The sequence below is a fragment of the Typopeltis vanoorti genome, chromosome 7 (genome assembly GCF_054136105.1).
Source record: "Typopeltis vanoorti isolate ZY-2024b chromosome 7, IOZ_Tvanoo_1.0, whole genome shotgun sequence".
Classification (NCBI taxonomy): Eukaryota; Metazoa; Arthropoda; class Arachnida; order Uropygi; family Thelyphonidae; genus Typopeltis; species Typopeltis vanoorti.
Window position 1 is genome coordinate 154,951,512 of NC_143555.1, and position 17,320 is coordinate 154,968,831.

General features: G+C 37.5%; 1 protein-coding gene across 3 annotated transcripts in view; it reads left to right on the forward strand.

Moving 5' to 3' along the window:
• Positions 1-17,320, forward strand: part of LOC150105228 (serine/threonine-protein kinase/endoribonuclease IRE1-like) — a 543,187-nt gene that overhangs the window by 510,787 nt on the left and 15,080 nt on the right. For 2 of the 3 annotated variants that reach the window (XM_090396205.1, XM_090396207.1), the window contains one exon: positions 11,046-11,096. The exons of the other annotated variant lie outside the window; for it this stretch is intronic. In XM_090396205.1, the coding sequence (XP_090252331.1) occupies positions 11,046-11,096 (51 nt within the window). The remainder of the gene's footprint in view (positions 1-11,045; positions 11,097-17,320) is intronic. 3 annotated transcript variants of the gene reach the window in all.

Sequence of the window (17,320 nt, forward strand, 5' to 3'; positions counted from 1 at the left end):
TTTTAATTGTTAGATTTTAGCTGAAAAGAAATGAAAATCTGTTTTTACTAACTAAGCAAAGTTCAGAAACAAAAAGTTTCTGGAATACAACTTCTTATCATTGTGAAACCAATTGTTAATTGTGAGAAAACAAATGTCCCAACCAAATAATCCTGAATATTTTCAACATATAGCCTGAGTATTATACTATATGCTCCTTAGATGTAGTGGTCTTTTGGCTATGATGGCTATATATATATATAATAGGGTCAGCTACCAAAATATAGTGTTTGCAAACTTTGCTTTGCGAAGGTGGAGGGAGGGTTCACTTTTTCTCAGTTGAAGTACTTAATATTAAGTAATTTTTATTATTTTGTGAATCAAAATAGGAAGAAGAAATATTTGATTATACTTATCGTTTATTAATTTTAAACATTGATGTTTTTGACTTGAAGGAAGAACTGAAGGGGAAAAAAAGAGTTAATTGAAGTTGTTCAATGTTATTCATCAAGTAATCTTGCATTTTTGCAGAATTATTATTACCATAATAGAGAATATAACTGCTGTTTTGCACCTTAAAGAAAATTAATGAATGTGATTAGAGATATCACAAAATAAATTATACAAAGTATATTTAAACAACTTAATATTTTAGGTAAATTTTTTTTTTCATCACTAAGAATCCTCTATATTTATTTATGAATTATCACAAAATGTCTTACAGCTGCAAAATAAAATGCAGATGCAATGCAGATAAATTAAATGGTGATTTAGTTTACTAAACATCTTTAAATATAAACATATAGAAAGTTTTTTAACTTGGGTATACTATGTTAAAGATACCAAGCAATTTTATAAGCTAGGTTGTAATCCTTTTTTCCCAAGTGAAGCAAACAGGCAAATAAGTCATTCTGCATCTTACTCTCATCTGGAGATTTTTATTTAATAAGGTCAAAGCACCTTGTGGCAACTTATTTAGGTAAAATCTATAAGCTCTTCATCACTTCAACCTTGGCATTTATGGGTCTGGCTCCCACTGACGAGACCTCAATAAAGGTTGAAACCGGTCTGGGTAGTGGCCCTTGCCTTTAATGCATAGCATCATACATCTCCGCAAGGGGATGTGCTTTGCATTAGGGGAAATACTAAGGAAAGTGATCAGATCTTACTCCACCTTTACTACGAGCTGCCTCAGACTTTAACTGCATTCAGGTGCAAACTTGACTTATTTGTCTGTTTGCTTCACTTGGGAAAAAAGGATTAAAACCTAGCTTATAAAATCGCTTGGTATCTTTAACAAATATAAACATAATCCTAAAGTATTCCAAGGAATGGTAAGTCTTATAAATCAAACACTGTTTTAAATGTTTGCGATGTTAATGAGAAAAATTGGGGGCAACCTTCATCTAGCAGTGGATTGATTTAAAGTTGAAAATGGAGAAGGGGAGGAAATAGTAATATCACAAGATATGTGTAACTTCATGGAAACATCTAGAATACAGTTCACCATTAATATTGCAAACACCATCAACACACACACACTCATTATATATGAACTTTCTCACTATAACAAACTGCTAAAAAGTCCATCCAATATCACTTCACATCATTACCGTTCCAAAGGAATTTGCTGTGCAAACCACCCAGTAGAACAAACTATTCTTCTGGTTCCTCTATGTTCATTTTAATGCAAATTTGATTATTAATAATTGCAGCAAATTTGCATTAAAATGAACTCAGGAATGATGAGTGACAAGACTCATCATAAGAGCTCCACTTAGACACTACAAAGCCTATCATACTACTCCTTAACTTATTCACAGTTTACACTCTCACCACCCTCTCAGGCAATGTATTCTGTACACCAACCACTCTCCATGCAAAAAAAAAACAAACTTACCACTCCCTTGCACAGAGCTTCTTCTATGGAATATGGTCTCCTTATCCCTTCTAGTTCTATACTGTTAAACTTCTTACCAGTGACTATCCAGTAAATACTTCTCAATAATATGTCTCAGTCACATAATCCCTTTGCCTTTTTCCTACCAAACACTGCAGATTATATTGTTCTCAGTTACCTTCATAGTCAACATTCCATATTCCTGATATTTTTTGTTTGCCCACTTTTATATTTCTGAAGCTTCTTTATCCCCTTCCAATTTCAGTGATTGCAGCAGTCCTCTGAGTCGTCATAATTACATTTGTAATGTATATCCTGAACTTCAAAGTTCTATCCACTTCACCAAATTTCTTGCTTTGACCTAACCATCCACTTCCTCTAGTATAGATCCACTAATACTATCATCCATCATGTAGATCCCCAAAAAATTATTATTTATTATTATCATTATATAAACACCTCCTGGAATCAAGACTCCTTGAAGGAGACAATAGTAAGATGCATTCTAACAGAGATTATCATACCTCATCTTAAATTGGTTCAATGTTTGTGTACTCATCTGGATAAATTCTACTCTCCATGCAAAAAAGTCACACCATACTCTCTTATGCACCACTCCTTTATACAACTTCCAAGAATGACCTCTTGTGTCTATCCCCTTCTCTCTTTCAGTCCTTTGAAAAATATCTTAGGTATCTATTTGATAAGCACCCCTTAACAATTTATGCCTCTCTCATATTGCCCCTCTTCTGCCTATTGACTAGACTCTGTAATTTATATTCGCTCAACCTGTTTTCATAGTCAGTATTCCACAATCCTGATAGTGTTTTTGTTATTTGCCTCTGAACTTTTTCCACAGCTTGCTTCTCACCTAGAAACGCAGGTGACCAAATCAATGTGCAGTAGCCCAGCTGTGGTCTAATCGGAGCCTTGTACAGCAGAATGATCACATTCTTATCTCTACTTGTCAGTGTTCTTAGTATACTAGTATTTCTTTGTGCTGTTTTTATAATTTTTGCAATATGTCCCTTGAACTTCAATTCTTTATCTCCCAAGATACTGCACTTCCTCCACCTCCTGTAATACAGCATTTTCAATATGATACACAGCTTTACTTTTTTGAGATCCAAATTGCAAAACCTTACATTTACTGGTTTTAAATTGATATCTCCTCTTGTTAGCCCACATAGCCACTTTATTCAAATCATTCTGAAGCACCAGTACATCTGCATCATTCCTAATAACTTTTCCCAGCTCAGTGTCATCTGTAAACAGTTGAATATCAGCTTGCAGCCCATTTGCAATATCATTAACAAACAGCAGCGGTCCTAGAACAGAAACCTGTGGGACTCCACTGGTAACTCTCCTCCTGAGAGACATGGCACTGTAATATTTTATGGTCGTCTTCTGTGCCATTGTAAAATTTTTATTCCTTATAATTTTTAATTCTGATATCGTCTTGTATCTTATATTCAACTGCACCTTTGTTAACCTTATACGTGCTGTGCTCCCAGCATCTTATGGCTTAACTAACTCTATGCTACTTTACTCTTAATTTAACTTTAATCTGCTTAACATATATCTCGCTGTTAATCCTACTAAATCTTATTCCCTGTTCCCACTGCTAGTAAACAGACTTCAAGTTATCAGCCCTTCTACAATATACAGGTTACCAATTCTCGCACTAATCAATCAGAAAAATTCATTTTGATCAACGACTGTGCCATTCTAATTGAATTTTATGTAGTTTGAGAATTAAGGTAAAGAACACAGGCAAGATCATAGTTAATACACATAATTTCCTTAGCTAGTCGTGGTGATTCTCAATCTGTGTTGCACGCAGGTTCGCTAGTTTTTTAGAGACAGTGCATTGGCAATTGATCAGGCAAGGTAGTTAAACAAACAAAACATGTCATTTTAACCTAGTAAGAAAGTGCAATATACACATCTAAGGGGAGAGGAAGTCTTTCTCAACCTATTTAAGTACACAGTAGGTACAACATACAATTGAGTAACTTGACACATATCGATTACATATTCCCATCACAATGCTAACCTATGTAGCTATTCCCTAAGTTTCATCCTACCTTACTTCCATCCATAAATGTACAAGTTCACAATCAATTTACCCTATTATAACCATAACTCATTATTTAACATTTCAAATACCTGTAAGCACCTTCATTTTACATACTAATTCCAATTGTATTATTCATAAACATTAACAAAATGTGCTTACTTACAATAACCTTTTATTTACACCATTCAGTCAATTGTATAAAACCTCAGTAATGTCTTCATCATTAGTCCTTTGCAGTTGCCATTTCGGGTGCCTTCTACACAATGACAGCTCCCTATTTGGGCAGATTGGACACCACATCGAGTGACACCACTTAGCTCATATTCCATCGGCCTATGGACTATTCCAATACAGGAACTACCGTGAAGTGGGTAGGCAGAACCAACAGTCTCACCTGGCCCCCCTCACTTAAGGTAGAAGGATGCCTCTTCATCTGTGCAATCTTTCCACCAGGTAAACCCGACAGGGAGGTTCCCCCTTATGCTTAACTCAGAGAACCTAGGCCACACAGACAGGCGGTGGACCCTCATAGCAACCTGTGTATGTACTTCACGAAGAACTCCGTTGAAGGTCTGTACACTTGTACATTCAGTTTCAGACTACAACCCGAGGGTTGTCCATAACCGGTCTATGAAGCGATTGCCCATCCCACTTAGAGCCTCGATGCTTCCAGGGGTATAGTTCGCCCACCGTTTGTAGGTCTCTGCTTGGCGTCTTGCCAAGAATAGTCGATTCATGCCGAAGGGGAGAAAGAAATGAAGGTTGTATGAATTGGTCACCAACATGCGAAATCACGTGCTTTATAGGTAAAATTTTCCAACTGTTATACAAGCAACATAGTTAACTACAATAATCATAAAAGAGAAGTTAATTTTCTGACCTGTAATAATAAACAACTCATCCCACAATACGGACTGATTACTCTATTATCGGAATGGATTCTCCATTTTCCAACATGTGCAGAAGTGTCGAAGGATCTCTAATCGGTAGGTGAACTATACCTGTCATTCTTTGCCTTGGGTCCGTCAAAGGCCCTAGTGTGGTGTCCAGTTCACTAGGTCACACTGTATAGCAGTTTTGTTCAACAATGGTGACTAAACTACCTGCCATTGTCCAGGCCTTCTGGCCTTAGGGTCCTCCCAGGAAAACCTGGTTGTGCTGCCCAGAAGAACTCAGGGTCTGCAGAGTCCTCCTAGGCAGTGCCTAGGATGTCTTCAGAAGAACTCTGGGTGAGGAGAATTCTTTGATCCCTGCATGGTCTCTGGTGCCCTTCCACAGAAGCATGGACCGCTGTCCACCAGTCGTAGAGTCGTAGTGTGTTTAAGTCCCCTCTGCTGCACATCCAACTGTGCACAAGAAGGTCCGGAATAGTTTCACAGTCTCTGACAAAAATGGTCAACAGCCAGAGCACTCTTCGCTAACGCTTCATGAGCCTTTCCAACTGTTCCACCATTCCATTTTCTGGGAGCCACATAGCATGTGCCCCTATCATGAACCCGGTGACCTGAGTCTCTGTGCATCCCGTGTTTTCCCCAGATCCAACTTCTGACTTGAGGTCAGTCATACTTCTTGACCTTTTCTCCATTGCCATGCTCATGCTGCAGTGACTGTCATCATAGGACACTGTAATGTCAATCACTATCACCCTAGTCCCTAACAAAACTATTAAATCTGGCTTGAGGAAATGTAGTTTCGTCTGAATCATTGGCTTCACAAGAACCTCGTGGTGCCTCATAAGGCACCCAATTGTGCCACTACTCAATTGTGTGTGCTTATCTAAATCCCTTTTGTGGGACACATGTTGCTGCATTTCCACAACATCTAATCCTAGCATTTTGCAATACCTGTATATCACCTGTCATATAGTCAGCCAGTTCTCCTAATCACCGACTGTATGGGCATCATATTCATTCTGAATTTCATCAGGTGGACATAATCCTTCGGTTTCACTGACTGATATTTGCCCGCCCAATCATTACTGATGCCTGTATAGGTTTCGATTCCCACCAGCTGCATGCTCTTCTGAGTTTCCACAATGGCGCATTCAAGGAGTTTTGTCATCGTGTTCTGTCGGCTGGTGGCATTCACCTCTCCCTCTGGCATTTCCAGAATGCTCCGTATTGCCCTCCACTCTTTCCTTGGAGCTGGGTCTTTAGTCAACAAGCCGACACTGACAGAGTCATTTGATGCAAATAGTTGACCTAACACCTTACCTCGCATACTGGCCACTGTGTGCTTGAATCGGATCATTCTGAAATTACCCTTCCATCTTGGAAGGTGGATGTAGCTTCCTGTTACATTGTAGTGTAGTTGTAACCACTGTCTGACCCGTGCCCGAACTTTCTTTTCCAGCATACAAAGCTTGGTTCTAAGATAGTGATATCCACCCAAATGATACATCATCCTTGCTAATAGAAACTGTTTCAATAAGTGAACCACTCCAGAAGGCTGCACTCGTCAAGCATTCAAAGCCGATTTGTAGATCAGTGACAGTCCAAGACATGAGCCCCCTCGACGAAATCCTAGGTACCTCGTGATCTTGCCAGACTTCAGCATAGGAATGGGGACAGAGTACATACTCCACTCTGCCTTTAGTCCCACTCTTTCTGTAAATGACCCAGGTTGTAAAACAGCCCTTGCACTTCTCTGAATTCAGCCACATTCTGCATCTTTCCAGGAAGGTGACTATTAAATCTAACAACCTAGCCATGTCTGGTGAACTCTTCTCCACTAGTACCAGATAATCAGCATACACCATTGTGCAGATCTGCCCACTCGAGGTCATCGGACCGTGCACATCAGGCAGCGAACACATCAACTATGCAGTTGAAGAGGACAGGGATAAGAAGGCACCCCTGTTTGACACTGCTTCACATTGTTGCCCGTATGGGCTCACCATCAGAACTTGTCAAAACAATCTCGTCGTTTTCGTAAAGGTTGACGATCAGGTCTACAAACCTTGCAGGGATTGCTAGCCTTCTCAGTGACCTAAGTATGGAGTGATGAGATACTATCAAAAGCTTAGCGATATCTGCAAAAATTATACAGTTTTGATGTGTCCGCCTTCTGCACTCTGTGATAAGTCCTGCTGAACGATTGTTTTGCAATAGCTGCTCTTGTCCTGCTGAAACCATTTCTGATGGATGTTGAGTGGGCCACAATCTGACAGAACAACATCAGAATCATAGATCCTGCAGTCGGCGGCCGTCAACCTCCACTCTCTTTCAGTATCAATGTGGTGTGTTATTCCTTCAGTTGGCCTGGCACCGCACTATCATGCATCCATAGGCTGAAGAGGCCTGCAAGAGCATCAGTAAGGATGCCAGTCAAAGCACCATGCCCAAGCCCATCTGGGTCCCCAGTGCCGATTCTTTTGTCCCCTTCAATGCTCTCAACGTCCTTCGACCATATGGGTGCACAGAGCCCGTCATAGGTGGTGCACACCAACGTGAATTCTTCCAAATCCTCTGTCAAAGGTCTTTGAACAATTCCAGAAAAGGCAAAAAGTCGCTGCCAGCTGCCTCAGTGGTTCCCTGTCGAGGAGTGTTTGCATTAAACCAACCCAGTTAGTCCTATATAATTTCTGCAGAACTGCATAGGCTCTCTTGCGATTCCTCGCCAAGAGTTCCTTCATATGAAGGTGCTCAGGCTCTGGGCAATCCTGGGTTCCATTTGCATCACATTCAAGATGCCTTCTCCATTGTAGTCTTCGACGGAGTAGGATCAGATTCAATGCTTCATCAACCAGGTAGATGTAATCTACCCCTCGCTGACAAGCCTCTATAGCTCACTTCACCGATCTGCTAAACGAATCTTTCCATTTGATCTCAAGGGCTATCGTGTGCTCAGCTGCAGTGTCGCTCACTATCTCTGTTGTGTCCCAGACTGGATCAGCGACTGTCAAACCACCTTCCTCGACCCATTCTTTGATGCATGTAGGATTGCCGATCACAGGCAAACTGAGTCCTTCGTTGCCTCCAGACTTTACCGACCAGGCCCGTTTCTGGGCCCACGGCATGCCTTCCAACTCCACCTAGGGCTATCATGGTAGTGCTTCTCAACGGTCTCATAGCCTTGTTGGTCCATTCCCTCAAGCCACAGCTCCTTGAACTCATTCACAGTCATGGCACCCACAACAGACTCTGGCAACCTATTCCACTCATTCACTACTCCAAGCAAAAAAAACTAGTTCTAACACACTTGCTAACTACACTCTTACTCAGTTTCCATGGATGGCCCCCCTGGTTCTACCACCACCAGACCTATTCTGAAAAATTTCCTTTGAATTAATCTTGTAAAAACCCCTCAGTGATTTGTATGTCTTAATCATGTCACTCCTTTTCCACCTACCAACAGTTTCTATAACCCACAAATCTTGAGCCTATTCTCATAAGGTTCATTCCATAGACCTGCTACCATCTTGGTCACTTGCCTCTGGATCCACTCCACCTCCTCATCATCATCACCAAGAAAACCCTGGCCCCCAGATCTGCGCACAGTAGTCAAGATGGATCTTATCGAGGCTCGATAAACAGGAACAATAACCTGCTTGTCTCTGCTCATCAAAGTATTCTTCAGTAACCAAGTGATCTGATGAGCTGCTTTAGAAGTCGAAATTTAGGGGGGCACTTTTGCACTTGTGCCCCTGAACTTCAACTTCCTATCCACTAACACTCCCAAGTCCCTGTCTTCGTCAATTTCCTAGAGTACAGTTCCATACAGCTGTATGGAACTGTATGTGGTATACATATAGTTCCAATTACATACAGTTCCAAGACTGCCAATCTATCCAAATCATCCTGCAAAATTTTGACATCATGTGTATTCACTATTACTCTACCCAACTTTGCATCATTGGAAAATAACTGGACATTTCTTCTCAGATCCTTTCCCATATCATGAATGAGCAAATTAAACAGTAGCAGTCTAAGAACAGAACCCTGTGGCAGGCCACTAGTCACAGGCCTTCTTTTGAAATCTACTCCTGAATAAACTACTCTCTGATATCTCTCCATCAACTACCCTCCTATCAATCTTACCAACCCGACATATCTGTTACCTCTTATGAACACAAAAGTATTTTGAATTTTTGATACTACTAATGAGGCAAAGGAAAGAAATTCTGTTTTCTTATATCAAGTACATGATTGCAATATTTAAAATTTTGTATTCTGTTCATAGGTACAAAGAATTTACAAAAAGCTTAAATCCATTAAAATATTTTGTTAGAATAGGTATTATCATAACTAAGAAAGATTCAAAATTATTTCAAGAAAATTGTTATTATTATTATGTGACACCTCCATTTAGTCCAAACACTCATCTAGGGAGGACACCTACTCTACAACTGTCTGTTTCTACCACATAATCCACCAACTACAGCAAACCACCACTACCATCATCACCTATACCAATGCCATCAACTGCCCACCACTAGTATATGTTGTGTGTAAATTGTGTGTTCTCATGGCTGATTTGTCTGTAATACATGAGCTCAGTTATATTTATAACATTGGTTATATTTGCAAGATATTTTCAGATGAATTAATTTTCATTTGAAAACAATATTTTTTATAATCACGTTTATATATCAATTGTATTTGCAGGAGACATTTTGAATTATTTTCAGATAAATTAATTTGCATTTGAAAACTGTATTTTGCTAAAATTACTTTTGTATATAAATAGCCAATGTTATCTCACCTTTGGCCATTCACTATATAATCTGCTATAGGTTTTTCTATGTCTGCTGCAGGTTGCTATAGAAATAAGTTCATGCTTTCACTGGTTTGCCATGTGTATATATAATTATAAACAGATGAAAATCAGTATTTGCAATACCAAACTCAAGCAAACAAGTTTTAGTTGGGTATCTTAGTTTTATGTGGTTTAGAGTATAGTCAGCATCAAAAAATTTATTTCTAGTTTATTTGGCCCATTCTTTGAGCTAGACAGAAATTCCATTGATAACCTCGTTTTCCATACCAAAAGGATATAATACCTCTTAGTTCACTATGAATAGTGTACATCTAATAAATTTAGCATCAGTTTGGGGTATTATAGGCTTCCTGTTTGATCAGCTAAAAGTAAATATAAACATTTTAATGGAATTTCTGTCTAGTTGCCAAAGAGGCTTTGCACAGAAAAATAGTTATTGAAACTTTAAAATATAATGAAAGGCAATCCAGTTTTAGCCTGAGGCGACTCTTGTAGAGAGTTACCATACTCCTAACTATGGTTAGTTATCCCACTTAATCAGAACTTTATTTTAGCTGTATTTCTTTATTTTATTTATAACATGTTCATGTGTATTTCGTTTGTTTTATGGATTCAAGGCAGTTTACTGTAAAAGCAGTGTTTAACTTGGCAGTTATAAAGATGTATTTCTTATCTGCTTATATTTAAAAATATGAAGTTGAATGTTAGGATAAAGCCTTGAATGGGTCATTGTTCCTGAATGTGAAAGAGATATATACCATCAATAGTGAATTCAGGATTAATCGTATATTTAAATAATGTTAATATAAATCTGAAATAATCATCTTTCTAATTAGTAAAACCTAAAATATACTGTAACGACAGGAAATGTTATTCCTTTTTGTTATTATGTGTGTACAGAGTAAAGCTTCTTAAGCCTTATATCTGTTTTGCTCAGTTGAAAATTTATTTTAAAAAAATAAAGAAAGAAATCTTTATTTTTTTAAAAAATAATCAGCTGGTTTAGATTAGTGCAAAGGCAAATTTTTATATGCATGTCACTAAAAATATTTTGTTGACCAACAAGGTCACTTCTTTGCCAAATTATGCTATAACGAAATATGATATATAACTGAATGTAGGCTATCATACTTAGCTTTCCTTCTTGTCACTTATTCAAAATAAAGGATGACTGACTCAACCTGAATAGTTAAGATATGATCTGACTAATTATTTAGTTCCACCATAATGTGCCAGTTAATGAAACCCACTGAATCTGAGAGTGCGACACAGTTGAACAGAACTGTGTGATTATGTTAGCTAATTATATCATCTTTTTGATTTTTTTTAATATATTAATGTAAAATGTGTTTTTTTTTATCATTGCAGTATATACATTCTTCAAGAAATAAAAATTTGTTGAGGAAAGTACATACTACAGTAAGTTTTCTTTTCCGCTTGTTTGAGTGTATTAGTAGTAATAATAACATTTAGAAATTTTTTGACATTTATCACTCCCACAAATAAAATGCCTCATATAGCAAATCTACACCTTCTGTGGTATGGATCAAGAGAAAATAATCCATTGATATTCTTGTTGAAGACCTAGAAGTAGTAATCCTTAGGGAATACTTCATGGGGAAGGCTGTTCCTTATAGGTAGACAAAATGAAAGTTGAATTGCAGTGGCAGGTTCAGTGAGTGCAATTCAACTTTAAAAGAATGTTGAACAGCTGTTACTCACATTATTATAGTTTTAACAAATATATAGGGTATGATGGATGATGCCATTTGCATTCTCCAATACCCATAGAAAATCTGTAGGAAAAAGCACAATGCAGAAACTGAATGTCTATGAAACTGTGGTTGTCAAACAAACTGCTCTCTTCTAGACTGCATCAAGAATTTTCAAAGAAGTTTTTGGTGCAATACAAACCCTAAATGTGAGCACATAGTCCAAGGGCAGATATTAGGATTTGTGCAGGGATAACAGCTGGACATATGAAAAATAATGTCTTGAGTGAAATAGAATGCCAAGTTTCTTGAAGCCTAGTACACTACAGAAATTATGGGTTTGTAGTGTTGGGTCCAAGAAGAGAAATCTGGTCTTGACTGTTGAGATGGGCATTAGAAAAGAATAAGTTATTTTCTGTGGGGAAAAAAAAAAAAAAAAAGTGTTGTAAGCGTTAAAGGTGACTAGGTTGTCATCACCCCGTTGAAGGATGGAATGAAGATCAGAATTTAGGGTAATAATTCTAGATGATCGTGAAGCTTGAGATGCTTGAACACTGCAAGATTTGTTCTATGAGTAGCAGGAAGGGAGATTACTATCATCAGAAAAGCAATAGAGGTTGAAATCAGTGAGAGAATGTTTTATATATATATATATATATATAATATATTAAATTTATATATAAGTGGTTGAAATAATCTGAAGAGAAAGAGCACTCGCCACCATTACAAGAAGACAGAATCCCTGCTGTGTGAACCAAATGTAGCATCAGCTATGTCATGCCCTCCAGTAAGCAAGGTGGTGGTGGTAGCATTTCACTGGGCAGTGAAGGTCATCTACCACTTAGTAGGTCTAGTTGGTATGTTTTCCAATTAGGAAAGTATCCTTTGAAAGCAGGATTTGCTTACTGATGATGACAGAGTCCCTTTAATGGAAACTGGCTACATTTCAAAAAGGTAGGGTTAACTTGACCAAGAGATTGTATATTGCTCATTACCAGCCCATTGATATACAAAAGAAACCTTTCTTTTCTATGTCTATATAATTGTTAATGAAACCTTATATGCTTTTAACATATTTCAATGTAGAATGCATTCACTTGCATGCACAGAACTAAACAGCACACCCCTAATATATATTAATCCTGAATTGATCTATAAACTTAAATTAAATCTCCTCACTATCTCCTGTTAATTAAATTCAAGAGAGTAGCTAGTTGATTCTATTATGATTCATTTTCTCCCCAGCCATCATGATACAATCCCTCTGTTTAACGAATATTCTCTGAATGTCTTTAATTCTGTTTTACCATTAAAACTTAATGAATAAAGTTTTGATCCCTAATTCAGTATTGTGTGATCAGAGACCAGTATAATATCACAACTTTCTTTTTCATACATCTAGGCGATGTCATGTCTCGCATGTCCCTATAATCAATCTATGAAACATTCTTATCTCTCCATTCCCTGTGTCCTTAATTAACTCTCCTGGGATTCCATCTGCACCTGGGGCCTTATTGTTAAGCTATTTAATTGCTCTTTCAACTTCATGCTTAAGTGGAGGAAGTTCTAAATTGAAATTTTCTTGATGAGAGGGCCCCTCCAAATTTTCCTTATCCTTATCCTCTTTGCTGTACTGCCGCTCAGTGTACTCTTTCCATCTGTTATTGATTTCCAGTTCTTCTGTTAGTACTGCTCCATTCCTGTCTTTGATGGGAAATTGTGCCACTTCCTCACATTTATTAGCATAAAAATCTTCTTTGTTCTGTTCTGATGACTTTCCTGATTTCGCTATGTAGTTTCTTCCTTAATTTCTTCAATCTTTGTATCTCTTTGTTTCACCAACTGCCTCCTTTCAATCAGGTCCCATGTTTAATCTGATATCCATGAGTCTCATGGTCTAAATACTTCTTGGCTGTATCCTCTGTTACAACCTTGACTCCTTCCCAGAGAATTTCAAGTGAGTTCTCCTCATTAATCTCCAAAAGATCATCCAACTGTGTTGATGTTTCTTCTGTGAACCTACTATGGATTACTCTGACATCCGATCTAGTGGGATGGACCTGATTTGGATTATTTTGGCATCTCAGTCTTACTTTGGCTCTTACTAGCTGAGGGTCAGTACCACAGTCTGCTCCAGGACAAGGATGCTTGTCTTCCACCACTGGAGAGCCAGAATGTAATCAGTTTTGGCGCCTTGACCTACAATGTTAGATATCCAAGTATAGGTCTGTTGTGGGTGTTTCTGGAAGCAGGTATTGGTAATGACTAATCTGTTAGCAAGGGCAAATTCCAAGTCTTTCACCACACGTGTTCATACGGATCAAACATGCCACACTCAGGTCTAACTCTCATACTCTTTCCCACTTTTGCATTAAAGTCCCCTAAGACAAAAAGTACATCCCTCCTTGGTAAGTGGTTCAATACAGTCTGTAGGTTTTTGCAGAATTCCTCACTGTCTTCATCAGGCCTATCTGTGTGGGGTGCATAAACTACCATGGTTGACACATTGGTAGGATCTTGTCATTAATGGGAAATGATCATCTCCATTCCATCTCCGTAATTCCCAGGATGTCAATTTTATACCTTTCCATCTCTTTACAGACAATAATCAAATGTACCCATCTATAGATGCTGTTACATCCCATGTGCCTATTTAAAGTTCACCTCTAAGGTGAATGCCATGCCTTCTCTATTCCTTGTTCACAGTAACACTGACTTATGCTGGAGACTGTAATATTCTTCTCCAGGACCCATTGCCTAATACCTGAACACGGCTCAGATTATTCTGCGTGACAACTGATGCAGCATGAGATGTATTATAAAACGCAAACATTAGGATTTTGGAGTAAAGTTGCTTCAAGAAAAAAGTGGTAGGTTGCAGAGGGTATTTCCACACCTGTTTTCTTAGCAGACTTTATTAAGGACATATATATTGGGAAATTTATAAATTGCCTTAGATTTCAGAGATCTCTTTATTGTTTTCTCAGTTACTGAATGTATATTATTGCTTTCATTCAGTGTGTGATTATGTATTAAAGAATGAGTTATTTGCTTAAATTTTCAGTTTTGCAACAGCATACATATTCAATTCCAGATAAATATCTGAAGCAAATAATAGATACAGTATTGTGTTGTGTGGTCCTTCAGCTCATGGACTGGTTGGCTGTAGCCAACTATTGCCATTTTTTTCCTCTCTTCAGTGATTCTCTTCATTTCTCCACATCTTCTTGTTCCCAAATCTTCACATAGTTGTTTGAAGTTCCTTCTTGGTCTTCCCCTCATTCTTTTACCCAGGATTTTCCCTTCTATTACTGTTTTCAGGAAATTGTTATGTCTTAGTAGGTGTCCTATCCATTCGAGTCGCCTCTTCTTTATGGGCTCCAGTATACTTCTTTGAGGACTTTGTCATTGCTTTTCTTTTCTTTCCAGCTCACTTTCATTAATCATCTCCAGCACCACATCTTGAAGGACTCGAGGTATTTCTGATCTTGTTTAAGGAGTGGCTAGGTTTCTGACGCATATAATGAAACTGGCCAGACAAAGGTCTTTACGTCTTTTTCTTACTTCAATGTCAGTTTGCTTTGATGTGAGTATGTGATATTTATCATAAAATGCTTTTTTTTTTTTTACTTGTGCAATTCTTGATTTTACTTTTATTCAATGCATCTTCTGTGATCAATTGTCCCAAGTATTGGAAGGAAGTTACTTGTTTGATGGATTTATCTTCTATTCTGATGTTCACAGTATGGAGTTTCTTTTCTGTTATCATTGCCTTTGTTTTTGTGAAGTTTATTCGGATGTCTTGTTATTTATTCGTTTCAGCATTTTCTTCAGTCCATTAGAGCAACCTGTTATTATTGCTTGGTCGTCTGCAAATTTAATAGCATTTACTCTTTTGCATTTATCATAATTCCATACTCTTTATTTAAAGTTTCCCTCATTATTTTGGCTGCAGCAATGTTAAAAAAGGATTGGGGAGAGTAGGCATCCTTGTGTTACACCTCTCTCAATTTTAGCTGGTTCTGACCAACCCTCTTTCAAAGACACTACTGCAGTTTGATGTTTATACAGTTGCCAGATCAACTTTATTATTTGTTCTTCTACTCCTAATCTCTCTCTCTACAATGGGAAGAGTTTTATGCCATGAGACCATGTCAATTGCCTTTTCATAGTCTATAAAGCATACATACAGATGCTGTCCTTGTTTTGTCATATGTTCATCTAGATGTCTTAAGGCAAGAATTGTGTCCTGGGTTCCTCATTCTTTTCCGAAACTAAATTGATTTTCTTCAAGATAGGTTTCAGGTTTTGATTCCAGTCAATATTTTATTATTTTTAGGAGTATTTTTGGTATATGACTTGCTAAGCTTATTGTCCTATGGTGGAACATTCCACTGATTTAGTCTTTTTAGGGATGGGTACCATCAGAGAGCGTAAAAAATCTTCTGGCCATATTCCTTTTTAAAAAAATATCAGCGATCAGTTGGTATACCTTGTCTTTTACCTATTCACTTTCTTCCTTAATTAGTTTGATTGGTATTCTATCTATACCTGGTGCCTTATTCATTTCAATAATTGTGAGTGCCTTGTCAAATTTGCATATATTAATTTGCATTGTATTATTTATGAGTTTACCTTTCTGGCAATTGCAGGAATGGTTTCTTTATACAGTTCTTGTACAAAATTCTTGTCATCTTTTCTTCTTTATATCAGGGTCTGTTATTGAGTTTCTCTGTTTGTGATTTAGCACAAAAGTGGTTATACTTCTGTGCTTGTGTGTAATATTCTTTATCTTCCTGTAGGTTAGATCACTTCTTCCTAGTTTTTCTATTTACTTGCATTGTTGATTCCCCCAGTTTTCTTTAGCTTCTCTGCATTCTCTCTCCACTGCACTTCATTTTTTTTGAGTTTTTTTGTACATCATTTGTCCTTCAGTTTTGTTAATATTTTTCCATTTTCATCTTTCTTCCATTTTACTTCATATTTCAGTAGTAATCCATGGCTTTTTTGGTTCTTGTGGTCTGTCTTATTTCTATGCATTCTTCTTCTGCTCCATTTATTATTGTTTGATGTCTTTCCAGAGTGTGTAGTTCTGTGTTATTTTTCTTGTTTAAACTTGTTTATCTGTTTGTTTGTGCAATCTCTGAATCTTTGTTTCATTTCCTTTTCTTTTAAAATTTCTTTCTAGCTTTGAGCTTTTTTTAGAAATTTCCATTTTAGTTGGCTTTTCATAATTTGCTAGGTTGTGGTCAGATCCCATATATACTCCTGGGAAGGCCATAGCTTTCTTAACTTGCTTCTGTTATCACTGTTTTACAATGATGTGGTCAATTTTTTTTTTGTTCCCCTGGACTCTTCCAAGTATATCTTCTCCTCTTAGGTCCTTCAAACCAGGTGTTAGTGATCATACAGTTTTCTTGTTTACAGAAGTCTATTAGTCTTTTTCCTCTTTTGTTTCTTGTTTGAAGGCCAAACTTTCACTGATGTTAGGTGTTTCTTCTTCTCCGACTGAGGCACTCCAGTCTCCCATTATCAGTACATTTTCTTTTGTTTTCACCTTTCTCGGTAGTCTTTCGATTTGTTCATGAATTTCTTCCACTTCATCTTCATTGTGTCCCGATGTGGACATATATACTTATATTGTTATCAGATCCACTGATTTGGCTGATAACCTTGCCATCATGCACCTTTTACAGATTACCTCTACTTCCATCAGTGCTTTGGTTGCTTGTTTATCCATTAAAAATGCTTGCCCTCCCTGTTCATTTTCACTGCTTGTATGAATTACTCTGTATTTATCACTTTAACTCTCCTTCATCTTTCCATCTTGTTTCATTTACTCTTATTTTTTCTCATTTCATTTCTCAAATTCTCCAGCTTTCCTGCTTGTAGTAGAGTGCATACATTCCATGTGGCAATGTTGACACAAGA